The 25118-nt window shown below is 40.1% G+C and overlaps 1 protein-coding gene across 3 annotated transcripts; it reads right to left on the reverse strand.

Annotated features, from left to right (window-relative positions):
* Positions 1-23007: 23007 nt before the first annotated feature.
* On the reverse strand, positions 23008-24268 carry LOC147626881 (uncharacterized). 3 transcript variants are annotated; one of them, XM_086815423.1, is made up of 3 exons: positions 23834-24268; positions 23405-23704; positions 23008-23288 (listed from the first exon to the last, which is right to left on the reverse strand). In XM_086815423.1, the coding sequence occupies exons 1-2, from the start codon at positions 24099-24101 to the stop codon at positions 23460-23462; spliced, it is 513 nt and encodes a 170-aa protein (XP_086671549.1). In that variant the 5' UTR covers positions 24102-24268; the 3' UTR covers positions 23008-23288; positions 23405-23459. The 3 variants fall into 3 exon arrangements, with proteins under 3 accessions (XP_086671549.1, XP_086671551.1, XP_086671548.1); XM_086815425.1 differs by having other exon boundaries at positions 23008-23272; positions 23349-23704; XM_086815422.1 differs by having other exon boundaries at positions 23008-23272; positions 23834-24267.
* Positions 24269-25118: the final 850 nt, after the last annotated feature.

Genomic DNA, 25118 nt, shown 5'->3' on the forward strand with positions numbered 1-25118 from the left:
TATAAAGGTCTGAAGCTTTATAGCTTTGAAAGCTTATAAAAGATGTAAGCTTTAAAAATACTAAGGCTTTTTTTTTTGGAAGTAAATATATATAGTATTAACAAAGGAAAACCTTGACAAAAAGTTCAACAGAGAGGCCCTCAATTTCAAGATCTTTCACATTACAATTGAGAAGCTTGCATAATCAGTCCCACCTATCCTCTTCCCAAACAAAAGAAGACTGACCCCAAGAAATATGGTACCCTAATTGCATGTAGGCTATCATCATAACTTCAGAGGTGCACCCTTGGGGAGGTAGCTTCTCCAAAACTTGCCCACCTACCCATACCTTCTCCACCATTGGTCTAGTTCCCAAGGGATTATCTATAAAGGCCACAAAGGTGTAGATGGGATGTTTCTCCTTTAGGTACCATTTTCTTGTCCTTGCCCAAATTTGGGCAGCCTTGCTTTCAGATCATAACCTGAATCCCTGCATAATATTAGCAACAATTAGGAAACCTAGTACGTACAAGAGTCAGCTAATCAGCAGATCAACTAATCCTAGCCCTGCAAAGAGTGTATTGACTGAAATATATCAGCATTATTCATCTTATTATCATAATATATGGACCAACACATATGAATACATTTGTACATAAGCTCAATGACATCTAGCCCAGTGTTCCCCTCTTTTTGAAAAACAATACTATTCTTGGAAACCCAGATTTCCCATAAGCAATAGAACCTTATAATATTAAATAATAGACTTATGGCACTCTCAGCATCAACCACCCTTCCAAGAACCCAATGCCCCCAACATCCCTAAGCTCCTAGTCTGTTAGATACCCATTTCCCTATTCTACCCCATACTCCCCTAATAGCAGGGCATTCCCAGAAGGCATGTCTCCCATCTTTCAAGGCAGTTCTACACCTAGGGCAACATCCAAAGGTGATGTTCCTTTGAAGGAGTTTGATTACTAGAGGTAAGGCAGCATGCAGACTCTAAGAAAAGCTGGGATCTAATAGGGATGCTTGCCTCCCACATATTTTTCCACCTTTTCCTCCAAATTCAAGAATTCCAGTTTACCTTCGAGACTATGTTGAAATAATCTGTATTTACCTCACTTTTTCTTAATTCCAAGTAGTATAGGGCCTTAGCTGTCCCTTTATCCAGCTTGATTCCATTGAACCACATCTAGTCCTTTATCCAGCAGGAGTCATCAAAATCTTTGGTGGACACCCATTCTTTATGTACTTCTGCCATTATCTGTCCTAGCAACTACCTCCTCTCTTGGTGGTAATCCAAATTTTGTCACCAGTTGATCCATCTTCCTTCCTCCTACCAATGATCAGTCCCAACAATCTACTAGTGTTCTCACACCTTTGTTATTCACTTTTTTTGGCTAAAGTATCGTCAAGACATGCCAAAGGGGGGTTAAATTTATGGGACCACCAAATCCCCAAGCTAAGAAAGGAGTTGTCTGTAGCTCTGGGACACCCATCCTAGCACATCAGATTCAACACTTCCTTCCATTTCCCACATAAAAGGTTGCAGAGACGGGGGATTTTTGATTTTAAGGGGGAGAAAAAGAGAGCAACTTGTATCTCCAATTAAGTCCAAACCATTTGCCTTTCGGAAGAACATGTGAGTCTTCCACCGGTTCCTTAAACATTATGGTAATACCTTTTCCTGATGTAGGCATTTGGGAAGAAGAAGAGCAATTTTGGCTAGAGCATGAGTAGGAAGATGTAAGATACCCATACCACCTTCCCTTTTTCACATACTCAACTTGTCCCAGGCTAGCCTCTCCTGCTACCTGTTTCTCCATAGAAAGTCCCTTATAGGACCTATGATTCTTTTCCACTGGCCTTTGTCAAAGTTGATTACTGGGCACAAAAACATGATGTAAGCATTTAGTACAGTATTGCAGATGGTTAACCTATCATGGAATGGAACCCTTACCCCTTCCCATTTCTTTAATTTCTGGATACAAATATTTCTAAGTCCCAATCAGTTATTTGTTTATTTGTCACCTCCACCCCAAAAGGAAATCCCAGCTAATGATTCGGCCTCTCCTGATCACCTCACATCCCCATGTTTCTACGTCAAAATCATTATCCTCAGTTGGACATATTATTTTGGATTTCTGAATGTTACATTTGGAACCAGAGGCATAAGAAAATTCCTTTATAATGGATAAGGCCTGTCTCACATTATCATTATCTTCCCTCAGGAACAACAATGATTCATTAGCAAAGCATTGGATTACCAACTATTCACCACTCCTTAACATTAGTACAACCGCCCTCCCTTTTTCACTAACATTTTCAAGGGCCAAAATAAGAGGGTGTGAGGCAATAGCAAAGAGCAAAGGAGCTAGGTGACAACCCTGTCTTAGTGACCTCTTGATCTCAAACCCTTCTACAAGTCTACCATTTAGGAGCAGTCTAGAGTGTTCCCCAAGAGTGAGGGTGAAAATGCAGGAGGCTATCTTAAAGACAAACCATAATTTTTCCATTACCCTTGCCACAAAGGACCAATGAATCCTATCATATGCCCTTTCCACAGCTGAAGCATAATAGACTTCTGATCAGTCCTTTGAGGTACATCTCTCCCTATCATTGTGCAGCAAATATGTTATCATAAATAGACCTACCCTTAATGAATCCATATTGTTTTCTAGACACAACTTCTTAAAGGATAGGGGAAATCCTTAAGGCAATAACTTTGGCCACAATTTTATACATCAGAGTTAACATAGTTATGGGTCCCTAGTGGTTAAATCTACTGCATGTAGATTGCTTAGGGATGAGCTTCACCACTCCCTCCTTTAGATCCTTATCCAAGGAGCCAAAATTAAATGCCTCTCTACAAATATTCCATACCAAATCCTTTAGGGAAGGCCAGAAGGAGATGAAAAATTCCACTGAGAGCCCATCCCAGCCAGGGGACCTTTCCTTTCCTAGCTTAAGGGGGGCTGCCCGACATTCATCTCCAGTTCCACTTCTCTCTCTAGCCACCTAGCCTTATATGCATGGATTCTTTGATTGACCAAACTTAAGAGATTATTCTCAGCCTAGGAACCTTCTTTGGACTCATCCTCTTTCAGGCTTAGGTTAGTCCGTAAGAATTCCACCCATTTCTTTGCCACCTGGTCAATCTCCCCCAACTCCTACCCATTCTCATCCATGATTTGTCCCACTAGTTCCCTATTACCTTTTTCTTCTACTAATTTGAATAGATGTCTATAAGGTTTCTTTCTAGAGATGAAAGTTATCCATCTTTGACTCCTAAGACTTATATTAGCAAGCTTGTCATCTTCTTCTTTTACACATATTTGGCATTTAGCATAAAGTTTAATCTCATCTGCAATCAGTTTACCCACTTGTCTTTTCCTTTTCAGAGCTTCTAATTAATCACTCCACATCTTTTCCTATCATGCTTTCTCTCATTAGCTCTCAGTTTGCCCACCCTTCTAATAATGACTGCATGTCATTGGCAAAGGACCTCCATACTCCTTCTTTGTTTCTGTTCCTTCTTAATCTGCCAATGGCTTCTTCAGTATAGGCAATGAATAGCTCATCTTTGAGTAGTAAATTGTTAACCCTCAATTTCCTAGTGGGAAATTAGTTAAATTTCTCCTCCTCCTAGTCCTTCACATGCCATTCCCACTTCTAAGGCATGTGGTCAGAGAGGACAGAAGAGCTATCAATTTCCAGCTTCAGGGTGTGAGGAACCGAAGCTACTTGTTGGCTGAAAAAGACCCTATCAATTTTCAAGAGGAGCCAAAGCATTGCAAGTTGAAATCAACAAGACCCATTTTACCGCTCAACTCTTCCCATTTCTTTTTTTCCTGACCCATCAACCTAGTCCTCCCCCCACATCTATCTGAGTGTTTTTCAACCATGTTAAAATCTCCCATTAGAATGCAAGGGCCTTGAATATTGAGGTTAGATACCTAGTCCCATCGACCCCCCCTCTCTTTATAATTATGGTTCCATAGATATTCACCACCTAGACTCTCTCTCCCCCAATCTAGATTAGAGTGGTTAGCAACTATGCAAGGTTTTGGGTTTTTCTTAATAAAGGTCATCACACCACTATATCCTCCCCCAACCCCCCCATATAGCACAACCCAATCCTTATATCTAAAAAACAGGCTTGGAAAGACATCCATTTCAACTATCCAAGAACACAACATGTTTGGTTTAAAGATGATTAGAAAATACTAAGGCTTTTTAAAGCCTACAATTAAAAATCTTAAAGCTTTTTTTTAAAGCTTAGTAATGGAAAATGTAGGCTAGCAGGTGCACAGTGAAGAGAAGGGAGATAAAAAATAGCCGACAACAGTGATAGTGGCTCTAGCAGAGTAGGTGACGTCAGAATTAAGCAAAAACAGGAGAGAGAAAAAAGAAAGAGACCGATGGCCAAAAAATTGTAGAAATTTTTTTTATTTATGTATTATATATATATATATATATAAGATTTATTTTAAGCTTGCAAAGCTTATGAGTGAAGAGAGAGAAATGTGGCCATGCAAAGAATGAAAGAGAAAAATAAACGGTACAGATCAGCGAAAAGAAAAGAAAAAACGAAGGGATTGGCGATGAAATCGTGCAAAAAAGAAAAAGAAAGAAAAGATGCAGGTGGCGACAACATAGAGAGAGAAAATTATCGCGCCCTTGGGGTGGATAGCGCAAAGAGAGAGAAAAAGAAAAAAAAAGTCACACAGAAGTCCGAAGCCCGCGAACTAAAAGGATAAACCTTAATAGACAAAATTAAATAAACAAGAGAGCTAGAAACTAAGAAAGAGATCACTTCCATCTATAAAAGATTTGGTTAAATCTCCCCTGCATGAGTGTGGCCCTTATACCACTCACCCTTATTTATATGTATTAGAAAAAGAGTACTTTTCAAAAAAACTCAAAAACAAAGCATAAGTGCTTTTAAGTTTTTGAACATAAAAGCTCCATAAAAATATAGCAATCTATAATTAAAAGTCTTGGCCGGCCTACCAAAAGTATAAAATACTATTTGGTATGTACAAAGGTATGAGGCCTTAGCCTTACAAAAATATTAATGCCTAAACATGAAACCATAAAAGGTGGATTATTTTTCCAACATTCCCCCCTTCTTAGACCAAATTTTAATAGTGGGTTTGGTTCCCACAGGGTTTTCTAAAAAGGCAACAAAAGTATGATCATCCTCCTTTACTTTACGGCACCACCTTTGAGTTCTTGCTCCAAATTTGGGGGGTCTCTTCTTTCCTTCCCAACACCTCACCTGCAACATACAAATTAGCATTAGGAACTTACTTCTAGGGCAGGACTCAGATGATATTCCTTTGCAGATTCTATAACAGCACATCCAGCTCAGTGCATCTTATCTTATTTCACATTGCATACAGACCAGCACATACACCCACACTTATGCATCAAGTCTGACTCTTGCATGCTAGTACATACAACCTTTATAAACACAATGGCATTTCTGTTAGACCAAATTTCCCATAGAATACAAGCTCTGATGATATTAAAAAGCAAACCAATATGTTCATCACTAAGTGACCATTTACCCAAGATATAATCTTCCCAGAATGTTTGAATGCCCAAACTCTTCTCTATCCATTTTGACAGCTTGGACCAAGTTCCTCTAATTACTGGGCAGTCCCAAAACACATGTTTATCATCTTCAAGTGATGACAACACCATATTGGGGAATATGGGAATTTCCCATAAGTTTGGGACATGTGGTCAAATCTTTGGATTAATCATAACTTGAACACCGTTATTCCAAATTGAGCACTCTATAGCTCACTAGATTCCATTTTCCAAGCGCTTTGTAACAATAGGTCACATGATATGGTTTTGAAAAACTTATAGGCATGTTATCCAGGTCCCACCTTTTTAGTATTCAAAAAATAGGAGTTGGGAAATTCCCAAACTCACGAATATAGTGTTTAACCTATATTTGGGACAAATACCACTAGAGATATTTCTCTTTTGGAGTTTGGAGCCAATAGGCAATGCCCACATACATACCTTCCACATAAAGACCTGAAATTCCTTAGGAACCTGGCTACCCACCTCTTTTTCCAACTGGGGGGCTCCAATTGACTTTCCAAATTTTATTGCAATACACCACATTAGCATCCCCTTTGAGTACAATTCTTTGGTTTTGCCATCCTTTAGCTTGATACCACTAAGCCAAGCCCAATCTTTAATCCAGACTGAAACAGTAGCAGTAGAGCACAACTCCCTTTGAGTCAGATCAAGTACCTGGGCTATCAGATCACTCTCCCTTCCAGATAAATCATATTCCAAAATAATCTAATCCACATCCTTCCACCCTACCACATCCCAATCCCAACAATAGGGGGGTTAAATTTATGTGTCCACTAAATACCCAAACTGAACATAGAGTTGCCAGTCACACTGTACCACCCCCATCCCAAGTAATGAGACCCAAGTAGTCTTTCCATCTTTTGCATAACATTTTGCAAACTGCTAAACTGGTAATCTTAAGAGGAGCAAATGAAAAGAGTTTATCCTTCCAATTTAACTCCACCCATTTACCTTTAGCCATCACATCAGAGAGCTTAATCAGTTCCCTCATCATTAGTGCCTAAGTAGTGTTCTGAGATAAACATGTAAGAAGCATCAGAGCAGTTCTTGACTAGGCAAATGAATAATACCAATGTCACCTTCTCCTTTAGGAACTGTAAGCTTATCCCATGCTACCCAAGCAGATACTTTTTTAGTTCCATTGCCATTCCTCCATAGGAAGTCTCTAACAGGTCCTATAATTTTCTTCTAATGACACTTGCCAATATCCGACATAGGGAAAAGGAACATAAAATAAGCATTTAGCATTGTATTACAAATATCAACCCTGCTCTGTGGAAAGGAACTCTGATGCCCTCCCATTTTTTTCATTTCTCCAAGAACCTATTTGTCGCCCACTCTACCAGTTGTTTATTAGTTACTCCCACTCCAAAGGGGAATCCAAGTAGTCTGAAAATCTTATCCTTTTGCACCACCTCACAGCCCCACCTTTGCATATCAAAGTCATTATCCTTCAAAATGTTGCATTTAGAGACAGACGCACTTGCAAACTCCTGCAGTATCTCTAAAGCCAATCTCACATTATTGTTCTCAACCCTTAAAAACAATGAGGAGTCAACAACAAAGCATTGTATAACTGGTTTTTCACTATGCTTAAGCTTTAGCCTAGTAATATTTTCATCTCTACAGAATAATTCTAGGGAAATTACTAGAGGATGAGAAGCAATAGCAAACAAAAGGGGGGCTAGAGTATAGCCTTGTCTGATTGATCTATTAATCTCAAACCCACCTACCACTCTTCCATTTAACACCTTAGAGTAGCCTCCCCAAGCAAGAGTATAAATGCAGGTTGCCATTTTGGTCCTAAAACCCAGTTTTTCCATCACTCTTGCTACAAAAGACCAATGAATCCTATCATATACTTTCTCTAAGTCCAGTTGTAACATGATGCAATTTTAATGAGTTTTGATAGCCACATCTCTTCCCAACAATGCACCAAAGATATTATTATATATTGACCTTCCTTTGATAAAACCATGTTGTTTTTTGAAAACAACATCTTGTAGGACTGGAGTAATTCTAAGAGCAATCACTTTGGCCAGAATTTTATAAATCATTGTTAGCAATGTAATGGGCCTCCAAGTGACCAAACCTATTACAAGTAGTTTGTTTTGGAATGAGCTTCACTAGCCCTTCTTTAAAATCCTTATCCATAAGCCCTATATTAAAAGCTCTTCTACAAATATCACCCACAAAATCCTTCAAGGAAGGCCAAAAGGCTATTAAAAACTATGTGGATAGACCATCCCAGCCAGGGGCTTTATCTCTCCCTAGTTTTAACAAGGCACACCAACATTCCTCCACATCAATATCCCTTTCTAGCCATCTTACTTTGTCTGGATCTACATTTTGGCTCAATAAGCCCAAAAACCTATCTTCAACTTGAAACCTCCTCAAGGAACAATCTTCCTTCAAGCTAAGAGTAGATCCCAGGAATTTAACCCACTTCTTAGCAAGAGTATTCATATGGTCCAAGGGGGGTCCCATATTCATCCAGAATGCTTCCCACAACCTCACTATCACTCTTCCTTTTTGGAAGTTTGAATAATCTACTATTCGGTTTCCTTTTGTTATTAAAGAAATTCTATTTAGCCCAATTCTCTTGTTCTCTAGACCATCTATCCTCCTCCTCCTTAATACTAGCTTGGCACTTAAAGTACAGTGCAGTATCCTTCGCATCCAAACCTTTAGTTTGTGTCTTAACAAGGAGTTCCTCTAATAAGGCTGCCCATTTCCTTCTTTCCCCTGTCCTTTCCTTGGCCCTTAATTTACCCACAACTCTGATAATCCCCTGCATTTCATTGGCAAATTGCCTCTAGGCACCATCAAATCCCCTTCTCCTTTTAAGTTTTCTAATTGCTTCTTCCGTATAATCCACAAAGAGAGGGTCCTTAAGAAGCAAGTTATTCACTCTTAGTTTCCTTGTCGGGTAATGAGAGAGATCTATGTCAGCCCATTTATTTATGTTCCCACCATTGTACCTAAAATTAATCCCACCATAAAAAATCTCCCATTCACTAAACCTACGTAATCTAGGAATTTTTCCAAAAATATTGTGCTCTTGGATAGCAAAAACCAAGAAGCCTCAAGATTTCAGTAACCCCCAAAACAAGGCGTTCTTCTTTTTATCTTTGATGCCCTTAATGTTCCACGTACATCCAATAAACTCTAGATAATTTTTCATGAAAGATCAGATTCCGGTACCATCTCAACATCCTCTTCATTCCTCATATTGTTTTGTTCATTTTGGATTCCTTTCCAAGCTTCCCCTACTATAAAGTCAAATCTTTATTCAGACGAGGGGCGGCTATCACTATCATTAAGTGGACTGAAAGGATTAGAGTAATAGGCAGGACTCAAATTCCCATGAAAATCTAGCCTTTTACCCTTTGATCCTTAGTTAGGTTGAGCAGCCCTTTAGTAAATAGCTCAGAGACTGCTTGACCCTTGATAAAGAGGACATTAAAGAAGCCTTTTCCCAAATATTAAATCTTAGATACAACACTATCATGCACTACAACATAATGAGGGTCTAGCAACAAAACTAGTAGCATTTTTATAACTAGAAGGCTAGGTAGATGTTGGTGGGCCATTTTCACTGCTAGAAACATTGTTATTTTTGTTGCAACGAGTTCGCTGCTGTGCTGAAAGCTCTACACAACAAAAAAAAGAGCTAGAGCAGACTCGTGAGTGTGCACAGGCCTCCCCAGTCCGTTGCCCCCGCTCTTTTTTTAAAATCAAAATAGAGTCAAAATTTTAGATTTATGATACAAACACAAATATAAGAAACACATAGATTGTGGAGAATGAAATTGAGCCCAAAAAGGTATTATATTTCAGAAAGTGTTGGGCCTTTGGCCATATATATATATAAAGTGTTTACAATGAAGAGGTATCTAACTAGAATCCTCATCGGATTCTGAGTGATCATCATCATCGTCTTCCTCGTCCTCTTCACTTGCTTCATGCTAATAATCAGGATCCTCCTCTTCATCTTCTCCTTCATCCTACATACATGCCATCAAGTGCAACGTAACCAAGAGCATTAAAATATAATTAGATATAGAAAAGAGAATGGTTTAGGCTCACTTACCTCATATTCTTGAGTCCCCAAAATGAACCCATCCAAGCATACGCCTCGCGTACACTTCTACACCCACAATTGTGGATGGGGCCTCTATACCCATGGTCATACTCCTCCTTTGTTGGGTCACACCCAATAACCTCCCTTTACAAAAAAATTTAAGAAAATATATAATTATTTAAAGAAAACAATATAGTACAAAACAAAATGAAAGAGGAGAAGAAATGATTACTTTACAAAATGAGCAATAAATAAGGATTTCCTGCCGGAGCCGAAGTGTAAAGCCCCTCGCTTCCGTAGTCGAGAAGCACTTGACGCCGCTTGTTGCACCTAGGTGCTTTCTCACAAAGCTGCGTGCATGCCTCCACTTCTTGGTCGTGAAAACGCTAGGCTTCTCCAAGTTATTCTTTGCTGCTCTCTTGATATTTGCTCGCCTATATTAGAGAGCAAAAGCTTGATCTGCCTCTTCATCCACTTCTCACATAGAGAAGCAAAGACAGGTGCATGTGGAACAGGGAACTCCAACTTAAGCACATCGATAACGTATTGCTTAGAACGTTCATCTTGTGCTTTCTACTTTTTGAAGGAGTTCACGAACTCCAAGTTTACAAGTACATGCATATGGTTCATGACTTTCTTTCCTCATGCATCCATCAGGAGGGCACCATCCACATCCACGTTGTATGGTAGGGTGTGTGGATCGAATGGTGGAATGGGTCTCTTGGGGGCTGTCTCATAATGTGTAGATGAAAAGCCCCCCTATTGGGGAGACACATCGGGAGACCTAGTGCTACTTTTGCCAAAGCAAAAGCAGCCTTCTCCCCTCCCGCTAGTATGTCTACTATCCCCCCCCACACTCCCTACTATGTCGTTTATCATGGTGAAGACGGACCTGAGGGAGTGAGGGTGGGTCTAGTCGAGAAAGGTGGTGTAGAGTGATCACAACCATGTCGTGATGGGCTTGCACCACTTGGCCTCACACCTATCAAAGGTGTGGTTTGCCCTAACTGAGCAAGTGGGGTAGATTGCCCCCATGGCATCGACTCGCCCGATCGTAACCCACCTGCATCATATAAGATTAAAATATAAGACTTATAGAATTCACAAAAGATTAACTTTGTGTGTGTGAAAAGGTTTGATGATGGAACCATACTTGCGTCTGAGTAAACTGAGGCTAAGCGTGCTGCCCATATCGTTCATTTATAATAGATAGTAGATTTGCCACATCAAGGTCTTGTGAGTGACGGGTCGATTGGCATTGCTGCTACATACATGAATGAGGCAACAAAACACAATTGCTCTAACAAAAGACATACTTAAAGCTTAGACAAAAAATACTACATGTGATATTAGAACATTGTTAAATACCTTTTACAATACTGCTTAGACAAGCAGGGTGGATAGTGCCCCTTTCAGATGATAGCTTCTGAGGACTTTCCACATGCTCCCCACTATGAAAGCCAAAGGAAAATCCTCTTTTACAAGAGAAGGATAGTGAGAAGATCGAGGGCTCCCCCTTCACTACTATAACCACCTACTCTGGATGACCACTTCTAACTTGACATAAGCAACATTGTAGATGGCATATAATAATGCCTCATATCTCTATGCATAAGTCCATTTCGTAAACCCAGCACCCAAGGGTGCAATAAACATGAGGTTGAATGAATAAGGCCACTTACCTCGACAATGTCAAGCCAACCAAGAGAAAACAATAACACAAGCTTAGACAAAAAATACAACATGTGATATTAAGACCTCCTAGAATACTGCTTAAACAAGCAAGGTGGACAGTGCTCCTTTCGGATGATAGCTTTTGAGGACTTTCCACATGCTCCCCACTATTAAAGACAAAGAAAACTCCTCTTTTACAAGAGAAGTATAGTGGGAAGATCGAGGACTCCCCCTCCACTATAACCACCTACTCGAGGATAACCACTCCTAACTTGACATAAGCAGCATTCTAGATGGCATATAACAATGCCCCATATCTATGCATAAAGCCCTATTGCATAAGGACTATTGCATAAAGCCCTATGCGTAAGGCCTATTGCATAGCCTATGCATAAAGCCCCATTGCATGAGGCCTATTGCATAGCCTATGCATAAGCCCTATGCATAAGGCTATGCATAAACCTATTGCATATAGCATGTGCATAAGCACTATGTATAAGGCTATGCATAAACCTATTTCATAGCCTATGCATAAGCCCTATGCATAAGGCTATGCATAAACCTATTGCATAGGGCTTATGCATAAACCTATTTCATAGGGCTTATGCATAAGCCCTATGCATAAGGCTATGCATAGACCTATTGCATAGGGCTTATGCATAAGCCCTATTGCATAAGGCCTATGAATTATCCTATTGCAAGAGGCCTATTGCATAAGGCTATGCATAAAGCCTATTGCCTATTGACCTAACCCTAATCCTCGACACCCAAGGGTGCGAAAACACAAAGACAAGAAGCATAAGCAAAAAAGATGAAAGAGGGCTTACCGTATGAGATGCTATGCCCAAACCCTTGCTCACTTGAATAAACCTACAAAAAAGAAACATAATAAATAAAAAAGTTAGTCCTCATTAACACATTAGTAAGCAAGAAGAACAAGAACAAAAAGAGGTGAGTACCCTAAACCCTACTCTTAATGCATAAGTGAATGAAAAAATTAGTTTATGTTAAGCCTAAACCCTAGCTCTATGCATAGAATGCTTAATAGAAAGCTTTGATGGTGGAGAGCTCTCCATCAAAGCTCTCTATTAGAGCTCTATGTATTAGGCTAGGGTTAGGGAAAGGGAGAGGAAAGAGAGGGGAAGGGAGAAAGGGGAAGGAAAGAGAGAGGAAGGGAAAGAAAAGCTCATATTGATCTATGTCCAAGCTTTCCATGAAAGCTTGGAAGAAGACAAAGATTGAAGAAAACCATTAAAGCTTGAAGAAACCAAGAAAGGTATTACCCTGGAGAGGGAGACTTGATTGATGCAAAACCCTTGAGAGAAGAGGTGTGGTGGGAGGAATAGTCACGCTGCAAGCGTAGGCTTTGTATGTGCAGGATAGGAGGGAAGTAGGTAGGTATTGACACCCTTTGGCGGGTGATTTAGGAGGGAGTCATAGTTCGCAAGTTGCTGCTCAACAGTGAAATTTTATTGCTGAGTAGTAAATTTTCGCTGCTAGGCAGCGAGAAAACGCTGCTGTGGTCACTGTGTAGCAGCAAAAACCTAGGTAATTTTTTGTTTGCAGTTCTGGATGTTATTGTGTGTTTTGTATGAACCCTAAATCAGTTTTGGCCAGGTTAAAGATGTCTGACAGTGATCATCAAGGGTTGGAAGTTGGTTCCAAGGCATTATTGAGAGAAAAAATTGGATGTGTGTGTGTGATCGATGCAAGGGCCTGTATACAAAACAACGTCGTATAACAATTGAGCATGTCCGGACATATGGTCTTCATGAGGCAATGGCACGACTAAGTGCAAATGATGACATGGAGGAGAACCATAGGAGAGTGCTAGGTAACATGCCACACCATTCGGTGACATCGGGTAGAGTGCGGAAGGTGGCAAGGCTTCATATGGAAAGCATGGATGAGACTCATCTTCCCCAACCAATGAATAAGGTTCTCCACCATTACCACATGAGGAGGAAGAGAATCTCATCATGGATGATATGGTGAATGACTTCTTTGGATGGGAGGTAATAGATGATAGTGAGCAAGATCCAATGTCACAAGAGAGGAAATCTTGCATAGAGAGGCAAGCATCCTTTGTATGAGGGATGTTTGTACTCCACACTGCGAGTAAACTTGGAGCTATTGAACTTGCAAACAACTTATGGATGGAGTGATGCAAGTGTCACAAGTCTTCTTCAGTAAGACCGCCTCATTTTATTCTCTCAAATAGAAAATGTTTCATGTTCTATATACTCTCCTTTGCCAATATTTTAACATATGATTTCTTATGTTATGTTATAGGCTTCTCAAGAAGATTCTTCCCCCTCAAAATCTATTACCGAACTCATGAGATGGGTGTCGTAAAATGCTCTCTCTATGCTAGGTATGGATTACACAAAAATACATGCATGTCCCAATGATTGCATGGTATTAGAGAGGTTAATAAAGATGCAACACAATGTCTACAATGTGGGGAGAGCCACTGTAGGGATGATTTGCAAGGAGATAATTTTTTTCGAAAGGTTTTGAGACACTTCCCTATCATTCCTCACATCCAACACATGTTTAAGTGGTGTAAGGGGATTGCAGAACTCATATTTAAATGTAAGGGGATTACCAAACTCACGAGATGGGTGTCGTAAAATGCTCTCTATGCTAGGTATGGATTACACAAAAATACACGCATGTCCCAATGATTGCATGCTATTTAGAGGGGTTAATAAAGATGCAACACAATGTCTACAATGTAGGGAGAGCCTCTATAGGGATGATTTGCAAGGAGATAAAGTTTCCTGAAAGAATTTGAGGCACTTCCTGATCGATGGCATCATGAGGATCGTAGCTAATTCACCGGCATAGCAACATGTGGAGCATCAATGGCCAGAGTTTAAAGATGAGCCTCGTCACTTACGTCTTGGCTTGGGCATGGATGGTGTTAACCCATTTGGATTCAAGTCCACATTATGGTCTACTTGGCCTATTGTATTGGTGAATTACAACCTACCTCCATGCATGGCAATCAAGAAAGGTCATACCATGCTTTCTCTCCTTGTATCAGGCAAGTATAAGGTGGCAAACATGGATGTGTACCTCGAGCCTTTGATTGAGAGGTATCAAAGTACATGACGTTGCAAGGCCAATAAATGGGCTTGAGATGGAGGTGAAAGGAGTTTTGCTTTGGATGATGCATGACTATCCATCACGGGTTCTCAGAGTGCTCAGGCACCTACTTGAACCTTATATGCATAAGGCTTTAGTCTTTAGACTTCAAGTTTATATCTCTATCTCAATTTTAAAATAGGTTTGGCAACGTCCGGACATCATGCATGTCTGATTTGTGGACCATCACTTGTTTCGGAAAGACCCTTTACACTTAAGAATGTGGTGTATGATAAACATCATTGATTTCTCCCTTCTTCACATCCTAAGTATGTGCCACATGATGTCTCACCACTTGTGATGGGAGGTAGAGATTGGTTTGAGGCATGGAGAAGCACTCTTAATCCACCACCAAATGGGATGTCTTGACACTCAATCTTCTTTTGACTTCCATATTGGTGTGACATGAAGATGAATCATCTTTTAGATCCCATGCATATCTTCAAGAATGTGGCAATAAATATTTGGGACCATTTAATTGATAAAAGAGATACAAAGGGTGCAAGGGATGACTTACAAAACATTGGATGCCTTCAAAGTGCATGGCCAATTGAAAGTGAGAGTGGTAAAATAGTCCTACCAAAGGCACCATAGGTATTAACCAAGAGAGGGAGCACAATAAGGTGAAAAGTGTGATTGCCTTTCTTCGTACACCAACAGGAGTAATTTATTCATTGAAGGGTGCCTTCACAAAGACCAAAAAGAAAGGAGAGGAACAATTATATGGGCTCAAGACACATGATTGGCACAAGATATTATAGGTATATATATATTCGCTTATTCATTTTCTCTTTGTGGTACATAATTTGTAAGCTCATATACTAACTTCCATTTTTTCTATGCATACTTTATTCTTCCAATTGCTATAGTTGGTTGTGGAGACAAGAAGGTGAGAGAGGCTATTTACAAAAAATGGGAAGCCTAGTAAGGTATGAATCTTCTCTTCAATTCACTAAGTTATATTGCTTATTTGGAATTCTCATGTGCTCACAAGTTATGTATTAGTAAATAGTACACATAATTGCTATGTATGTAAGTACAAAGACTTAAAGGAGATTGATCCTACATCCATTGAGATGGCTCATCTCAATGATATTGAGGTAGTGTGTATGATCGAGGACAACTTTGTTGGGAAAAGTATAATAAGTGATAATGCAAGCTTAATGAGAGCATGGAGTGATGAAAGAGCTATGGTGGTTCAAGATGAGCCATGATGGTCACATGAGCAATAGTGTAATTAACTAGTACTTAATCAGAGATTAAGAGGACATAATGACAGCACAATAAGGGGCATCGCATAGCATATAAATTCGTGTTTTTCTCATTAGGAGGGCCACCATTTTATAGCCAAAGTGTACATGATGGAATGACATCATTGCTTACATCTCATCAAGAGCATCCAAGGCCATCTCCCCCCACATGGCTCCCTAGAATATAGCCTCCATGGAATCTTCTGAAACTCGCCTACTTCAAGTGGGGTTTGACCCTTACATTCACCTGGATTCTCTTCACATTACATGGTCCTTTTACATTTTATTGTGTGCTTTAACCTTAGACCATGACATTGATCATAAATTCCAACATATTCCAACACCCTCCCTTGATCATGGCATGGTATATTGCCCTCCCTTGATCCAAACATTGCATGAAAGAAAAAGCTTAACTCATAAGGAGTATAGCTCTACAGTACATAAAAGAAATTAGCATCGCTCATAGGGAGCATAGCTTCTACATTGCGAAAAGAAAATGACATGACATGAAAACATGAAAACATTCCTCTCCCATACCCCATCATCATCATAGCATCATCATCATCATATCCATGGGCATCATCATCATCATTTGTTGGTCATGGAGACCCAACTCCCCATCAATCCCCCCTTGAGGGCTACATGGCCTACTGAGATATTGTGGGCATCATAATAACACATAACCTACATCATCGGTGGTTAGAGGTGTCCATACATAAACATTTGGGTAAGAGAGGGCATAAACATTGTTGGCTTTAGAAAGCCCATTCTGCATCTACCTCTGCATCAAAAGAGGTAGTAACATTGTTACATGCTTGAATTGCTTCTTCGGAATCATTCGAAATGCTTGCCATATTTGCCTGGTTGGTGTAACATTTGTCGGCGAGGTGACCTGGCTTTCCACATTTGGTGCATATTCGCTTTGGCTTGTCTTTGTGGTAGCAATTCTTGGCAAGATGTCCTGTCCTTCCACAATGTGTACATTGGAGTGGTTTGCCGGTTTGCTTTTGAACAAGGTATGCCTGGTTTGAGACAAGATCAATGGCTCTACCTTTCAACTTCTTCTCTTCTTCTAAGAGAACACTCTCTATTCCCTCCAAAGTGGGATCCTGCATGTACTTTAAGGTCGGCATGAGTGTATCATACTCGGATGGCATTGACTTTAGGAGGATGGCTATGGCATCACTCTCCTTGACTGGTTCATTGATGGCTTCGAGCTGGGCCATCAAGCTCTTCATGGTGTTGATGTGAGATGCAAGTGTCTCATCAATCTTGTACTCTAGACTGTAAAAGTCTACTTTGAGACTGATTTTGCTGTGGAGGCCTTGAGCACCAAAAGATTTATCCAGTGAATTCCAAGCAATTTGAGAAGATGTTCCATTACCAATGTAATGTATATAACTGTCTTCAACTCCAAGGGCAATGAGAGCTAATGCTTTCTCATCCTTGGTTTGCCAAGAGATTTCTCCTTCTCGTGTGGCAGGTTTAGGTATAGTACCATTGACTATGCCCCAAACTCCTTCTTTCATTAGTAAAAATCTCATTTTGACTTGCCAAGTGTGGAAGTCATGACCGTTGAATTTCTTGATGAAAGAGGATGATATGTAAGTTGACTCCATGATTGGAACTGAACAATGCAATAGATTAAAAGCTAGAATCCCCCTTTCACCATATAGATGCATGAAATTACTCAAGAATTCCCCAAACCCATAAGCCTTTGCATAGTGATAATAACTAGGCCTAGACTTGATCCTAGGTTTTCTAGTTTTGCTTTTGGGTTTCAATGATTTCTTGATATAATCTTCATTAGATGATTCAGCATCCGAATGCATAACTACAAAGAGATATTCAACTCAATATGCATATTAGAATGGCATCTCAATAGATAATTATATGATGATTAGTGGAGATGATTAATTCAAAGAGGAAAAAAACTGCCCCCAAAAATAGAGTGAGCTTTGAGCAATTGAATGAGGCTCTTCCCAAATGAGAAACATAAAATGCTTTAAACCAAGTGAAAATCAAGGTATTGGCTCTAAGCTCAGCACTCAAACATGCCAAGATGTTGCTTCAATCTCTGTAAATCTGCTCTGCAACACAGCATGTACTGTCACTGATAAATTAGTTCAAACAGCAGCTACAGTGGACCATTGCTCGTGAAAATCAATACGTGGGAGCTTCATAGCATCAATGTTATGCTCACAAGAGGAATTAGCAAACCATTCTTTGTACAGCTCCAATTTGATGAATTTCGCAGCGCAGAGGCGGGCTGTTGTTGCAGAGCAGAATTCGCCGCGTGTACTTCGTGGGAGCTCAAATGGAGCTAGGTGTAGAATACGCTGGCTGTTAGCTCTCTTTTGAATCAAAAAGCTTGAGATTTGGTGGAGTATAGAGCTCATATGAAGCAAAAGACCAGCAGGGGGTACATTGAAGCTTTAATGGAAAGCTTGAAAAAATGAAAAACTAATCAATGTGGTTAATTACTATGCCTAGGGACAATCATGGCTCTGATACCATGTTGGGAAAAGTATAATAAGTGATAATGCAAGCTTAATGAGAGCATGGAGTGATGAAAGAGCTATGGTGGTTCAAGATGAGCCATGATGGTCACATGAGCAATAGTGTAATTAACTAGTACTTAATCAGAGATTAAGAGGACATAATGACAGCACAATAAGGGGCATCACATAGCATATAAATTCGTGTTTTTCTCATTAGGAGGGCCACCATTTTATAGCCAAAGTGTACATGATGGAATGACATCATTGCTTACATCTCATCAAGAGCATCCAAGGCCATCTCCCCCCACATGGCTCCCTAGAATATAGCCTCCATGGAATCTTCTGAAACTCGCCTACTTCAAGTGGGGTTTGATCCTTACATTCACCTGGATTCTCTTCACATTACATGGTCCTTTTACATTTTATTGTGTGCTTTAACCTTAGACCATGACATTGATCATAAATTCCAACATATTCCAACAAACTTTCCTAGAACAATTCTCACTAGCCAATTGCATCTTGTGGTGCATTTGGTTAATGAAGTAGCGTTGTGTGGTGTTGTGCATGTTGTCTGATGGATGTTTTTCCTTGAAAGGTTCATGAAAACCTTAAAGGAGTTTGTGAGACAAAGAGCAAGGCTAGAAGCAAGTATGGCAAAAGGATGGCTGATGCAAGAGTCTCTTGTGTATATCTCAAAACATCTATCTCGCAGCATAGATCCTTACATGCCACAATTATGGAGCAATGAGGAGGATGATCGACTAATCACTAATGTGCCTTAGGGAAAAGGAAGACAAAGACTGGATGCGCATTATGCCACAAGGTGAATAAATTCTGCATTCTAAATAGTCCCATCATGGAGAAGTGGATTGGGAAATACAAGAATGCAATCAATAGACGAAATGATGACAGAAGAGCTTTTAGAAGAGCAAATAGACGCTTGCCATTCCCGCCTAGCTTGGAACCTCTACCAAATGTGATCAATATAGAATGGCTTTGTATGGAAATATCGATGGCATCGCAAAATGGAGAGATGATCACAAGAGAAGAGCATGAGTATGCAAGAGAATGTGACCCTTAAGTAAGTACATTCTTCATCTCTATCTCACGTAGATGCCTTGTTTAATGCACTATACTAAATGTCATACTTTTGTTTAATATTCGTATAAACTATATAATGCAATATGGTCAGAGGAAAGGCACTTTCACTCGGAGCATGTTGATTCTAAAAGAAAATCAAGCTAGTAGACATGATATCAATGTCATAGAGGACAATCTTGAGTATTGTGGAACTATTCAGGATATTCTTGGATTTAGAGAGCATTTAGTCTATTCATCTTTGATGTCAAATGGTTCAAGGTGATATCTAGAGGTGCTCAAGAAACTATGAAGAAACATCCAAATGGGTTCTTTCAAATTGATTTCACCAAGTTTTGGAATGATGAGAAAGATACCTTCATACTACCTCAACATTGTCAACAGGTTAGTAACCCAGCCAATCCCAAATTAAATCTTGATGTAGGATAATAAAAGTGTAACCCTTTGCTTTGTGATATTAGGTTATGTTTCACGCCGATTGAATTGATCCAAAGTGGTGGTATGTTATACAAGTTTCCCCTCATTCATAACATATCTTTCAAGATCAAGATGTGGAGGCCGAATCTCTGGATAATGTGCAAGTACTACCTCAAATCGGCTCATTGGAAGAAGACGATGAAGAAAACATTTTGGATGGGTCCAATGAATGAGGAACATCAATCTGAAGAAGATGATGAGTCACCTATCAATCATGACAATGCTTCATTGGATCGTGATAGTGATATTGATATGGAGTCCCATCTTTTCATTGAGCTTCCATTAGATATAGACATGATTGATGAAGTAACATATATGGATTTATTACAAGATGCCATGATCTTGACATTGTTTCGGTTCTCAAAAGTTTTCAACTCTTTTTTTTTTTGCTCAAAACATGGCTCCAAGGGTTTTAATGGATGCTTTTTTTAATCTATATATCATTTTTGTGTGTATGTGGCATGTATTTTTAAAATTGAGAATCCAACAACTCTCTGGAATTTCATTGAGCGAAAATAGCAACGTAATTTCATTGCTATTTTTGATGTTTAGCAATGAAATTATAGTATTAAGTGAAATTTTGCTACCATAGGTGCTACCCAACAACAAAATTTTGGTGCTATAAACAATGTGTTGTAGTGATGCATAATACTCTCTTGAAGCTATCTTCTTAGTTCCCCTTTGGACGAAGGTTTACCCGGATAGAAAACGAATACATTGCACATCGAGAACATACCTATGTGGCTTCTAACGAATTCCTAGTTGAGCTTCAAACATACCTTCTTTTTAACATGCAAACAAAGTCTCTCATTTAGCCAATCCGGCACGCATTTCCTCTTGGAGCTCTCTGCCTCAATGTCTTTACCACGACGCTTCATCTCCTCCTCAGCCTCCGGATCCCAGTTGCCCCATCCATTCGCTCCCTCTTCCTCTCCTTGACAACACCACCCACTAGATAGCTTAGCCATGCAAGGCCTGAGTTGTCGACCACCCGTCGATGTACTGGGGGCATGTGACTACATGTGTGGAGTTAATAGGCTACTAACCCACTCTCTCATGCATGTGCCACTCATCAACTCCGCTCGTTCTTTTTAAACACATTAATTATGATCATACCAGCACACATAGCTGATTAAACACATTAATCTTGGTAGACATCATACCAGTGCACACAGCTGATTAAATACATTAATCCTCGTAGATGATTTAAATAAAAGGTGCATCCAAAATAAAATATCCCGAAATAACATAATGGGCATCCCCATAGAGGTTATGACTAACAGGTTTCTCCAAGCTTCTAACAAAAATGGTCTGACAAACAATGTACCAAATGTATGTCTATAATATAATCTTGTCTAAAATACTCTATTCTCTATCATGTCCTCTCGGGTTAAAAAGTGTGGTTTGTGAGAGAGTTGATGAACATGTCACATTATACTCCAAAGAAAGAAACAAAACTAGGATGTTAGTGGTGAAGGGAAGAAGTTAGTGTAACATGGGTCACTGTACTCCTAGTGAGAGAGTACTTACAATAGAAATTAATGTAAAACTTCAATGGTTGCTTTGTGCCTCCTTGATGTATGTTATTGAGAATACTTTTTATCTTCTTTTTTCATTAATTTATTTTCTTTGGTACCTCTTTGTGTATATTTTTCTTTGTATATATTTCTGAAGTGTATAACTTTGTAGATTCTGATTAATAGACCAATCAATAAGTAACCTTCCAATGTTGGTAAAGAAAGAGTCACTAAGTGATTTTCGACAATTGTTAAAATTGATAAAAGGCTAGAATAACAAATACCAAGTGAGGATTCTAGAGAAACATTGGAGAAAGCATGGGAAATTCTTATTCCACATGTGTTATTGTATTGTACATTATTGCATTGTAATTGGAGATTTCTTTGGCATCAATGCTTCGTTATCAGTGTTGCTTTACGGTTACTTTGTAGAATGCTCTCAGTGTTGCTTTGTGCTTTACTGTTACTTTGATTTGATGTAGAATTCTCCCTTTCTTCGTGTGCTTTGTGGTTACTTTGATTGTGTTGATGTAGAATGCTCTCTCTCTCTTTTATTCCATTTTAAATTTAAAAATGGAGGTTTTCTATGCCTTCTTAAAAAATGAAGATTCGATAGCCCATGCTATTAGGAAGCTAGAAAGTTAGAAAGATTTGATGCAAGTTAGAAAGTTGCGATTGTTTTCTTAAGCTCTAGTAGTTCTCTTCAAGATGGAAGGATGACCGTTCTCTCCAACCTTGTATAGTAGCCACCAGGGTTGGCTTTTAAGACGGGCACCCTTGTCTAACAAATGTGATGGGAAAGGGATGAGGCTTGCAAGTTTTTCACCATTTACATGTAATTTTTGACGGCTGAGAATTTTCTTGCACATTTCTTATGCCAAAAAGTGCATGCCCGTTCAAAACTCAAGCATGGTAGCTACTACCAAATAATTTGCCAATGTTGTCAAACTGGTTGGGAGATATTCTTGTGGACTTTGTACTTTTCAAGTGAATGTTCTTGTGTTTTTCCATGTCGTTTTTATTCGATCGTACCTGCCATCGTTTTTTGGGGGGAAGGTTCTTCTATATCTACTACTGCCCATGTAAAGTACTTGGCATTGATAGCCACTAATCAGGATGTGACGTGGTTGCCTTTTTCTCATTAAAGTGAGGGCTTGAGATGATAGAAGGCTTTATTTAGAGTTGAGTCTACCAGTACCTTGTCAAAAACTTCAATGTATGCCACGCTAGAGTCTATTGGCTTCTATATATATTTTCACACACCCATGTATTGGAACATAGTAGTAAATCTAAGGGTAGAATGTGGATAGCTCTCATACTTCACTTGGGTCACTGAAAGAATCCCTTATGTATGGTTTTTTTTTTTCACTTTTTGAATCTAGAATCCTCTTATATATGTAAGAGGGAATAAAATTTGTACTGTTAGCAGATTTCACGTAGGTGCTATCTTTACATGCTTTTGTTAGAAGCCCTCTAGGAGTTAGTCATGACACGAGAGCATGCATAGTAATGTACGTAGCTAGGTGCTTTTGTTAGTAGCCCTCTATGTGTTGATCTGTAATTATCTTGTGTGTGTGTGTGTGTGTGTGTGTGTGTGAGAGAGAGAGAGAGAGAGAGAGAGAGAGATGAAATATACTGTCTCGCAACAAAGATCCTCACAAATCCTACTGCCATATTAATACTTCAATAGAGAGATTTTAAGGCATAAACCAGCTCAAAAGCCGAAACACAGCACAATGCCGACTGTATAGGATTCAATAAGTTGAGCAGCTCTTCGAGGGTGTGCAATCGCAGCTGATTGGCTTCAGCAAACAAGTACGCTAAATGGGCAACCTTACTTTCCATCAGCTCGCGGCCTTTGGTTGTGAAGCTGTCGTTTGTAAGAGCCTCTGCCATGGTCTGGTCAGGTAAAAGCATCTGCGCATTGCCCATTCTGTGATCAAAAACAGATCACAAACCCAAGCCCCAGACAGCCCTAAATCAAAAAACATACCTGCACAGTGTTCAATATAGAGCTCTACGTCGATGGCATGTTTCAAGATATTATACCTGCAAAGTGGCGAGCTCGTTGGAGAGGTGTAGTTCGTATTGTAAGGTGCTTTTTTCAAGGGCTTCTACTGCTGCCAGCTGAACATCGCTCAAGCTTGAGCCTGGGATTGATGGTGGAGCTTGACTTGCAGTAGCTAAGGTAGCTGGCACTGGTTTCTGGCGCTTGGACAGAACTCTTGTCCACCAACATTATCTCGTGAGCATTCAAACCGAGCGTAGAGTAGACCAGAGTGATGGCCGAAGTGGGTCTCCACCCTCCCAGCCACATGAAGGCAGCCTCCAGAGGCGAACAGCGTGCACCTGCCCACATTCCATACAAAATGATCATGCGGTCCATCAGCTAGGATACGATCAATGAGAGTTGAATAAATAATTGGCACGCTATGATAATTAGGAGAGTAATGGGCTCATAATTAATGTATACTGTACCGGAGATTATTGCTAGAGCAGTGTGGTTTGTTTCGCGTGCGCTGTCAAAGGCGTCCTTGTAGAGCGGCAAGCAAGCGGAGACGAGGTGGGCAAGATGGGGGTTGGGGAGAGCTGGGTGAGCGAGTTGGGCTGCTTGTGGCTGATCATCGTGAGGATCTGTTGGTGTTGATGCGGACGATTTCTGATCAGAGAGAGCAGAGCGAAGCATCTCTGTGTGAGCTTTCCATTTGGACCAGAGCTGGGATGGAGCAGGGCGATGAGGGGCCATAGAGGCCAAGAGTCCAAGGCGGGGGGGGGGGGGGGGGTGTGCACTGTGCTGCAAAGAGTGAAGGGGGCGACCAATCTGTTACATGGGTACTTGGAGCGCGCCGGGAGAGCGAGCGAGCGAGGAGGAGGAGGAGTGCGTGTGCGTGTGTGTGGGGGGTGGTGTTTTTTGCCCTAACGCTCCACGACCACGTCTGACTATATAAGCTATCCTTTCCATGTCGGCAAAGGCTTCGTCCAATCACAACACGACACAATCCTACAGCCTAGATATTTTAATTGGCCTTTCCACGATGCGTTGCTGCGTGTCGAGCATCGAAAAGGTCACGAGCGCAATGTCGTGTCCATTGAGACTGGGACTTTAGGTTTTGGAGGCAAGATTCGTTACTCTCAGTTAAGCTTCCACGTGCTCCTATCCAACGCGCTCTAACATCGAACGCGCACACCACGCTTTAAAGTAACTTCCTTCCTTCCACGCGTCCCAAGTTAGTTACATAATTATTCAACACGTCACCTCCCTTCAAAACACGACACTTCCTACCTTTTCTTCACTTTTTTGTGTGTGGAAATTTCACTCTATTATAATATATATCAAGTCACAAACACCATCAAGAGGCCATTACAAACCTTACTACTTCCCCATGCGTTTAGTGTGGGGAGAGTGGGGGCGAGGGACATTCTCACGTTAAAGAAAACCGACTAGGACATTGCTGGAAACAAGCAACTGACGGTAAAGAAAACCAACTAGCTAGGACTTTCCTAGCCCTTTTTGTAAGAAATGCATTCTCAAGTCTCCTTTTGTTAGTGAAGGTTTCCATTTATACCTAACCTCCTCCTTCTTGGAACATTTCTCATCTTCAAGCTGGCTGAAAAGCTGAGAGGCAAGGAGGTTGTAGGTAGGGTATTAGATGAAAATGGGCAAGAGTTAAAAGGGATGAGTTTGATAGCCAAGAAATGGGTGGACATTAGAAGAATTTGGAACTCATTTTGGGGCCCTGTAAGAAATTCTCAATCTCTTTAT

This window comes from Cibotium barometz, chromosome 21 (assembly GCF_041138505.1).
Source record: "Cibotium barometz isolate CiBa-2024 chromosome 21, ASM4113850v1, whole genome shotgun sequence".
Taxonomy (NCBI): domain Eukaryota; kingdom Viridiplantae; phylum Streptophyta; class Polypodiopsida; order Cyatheales; family Cibotiaceae; genus Cibotium; species Cibotium barometz.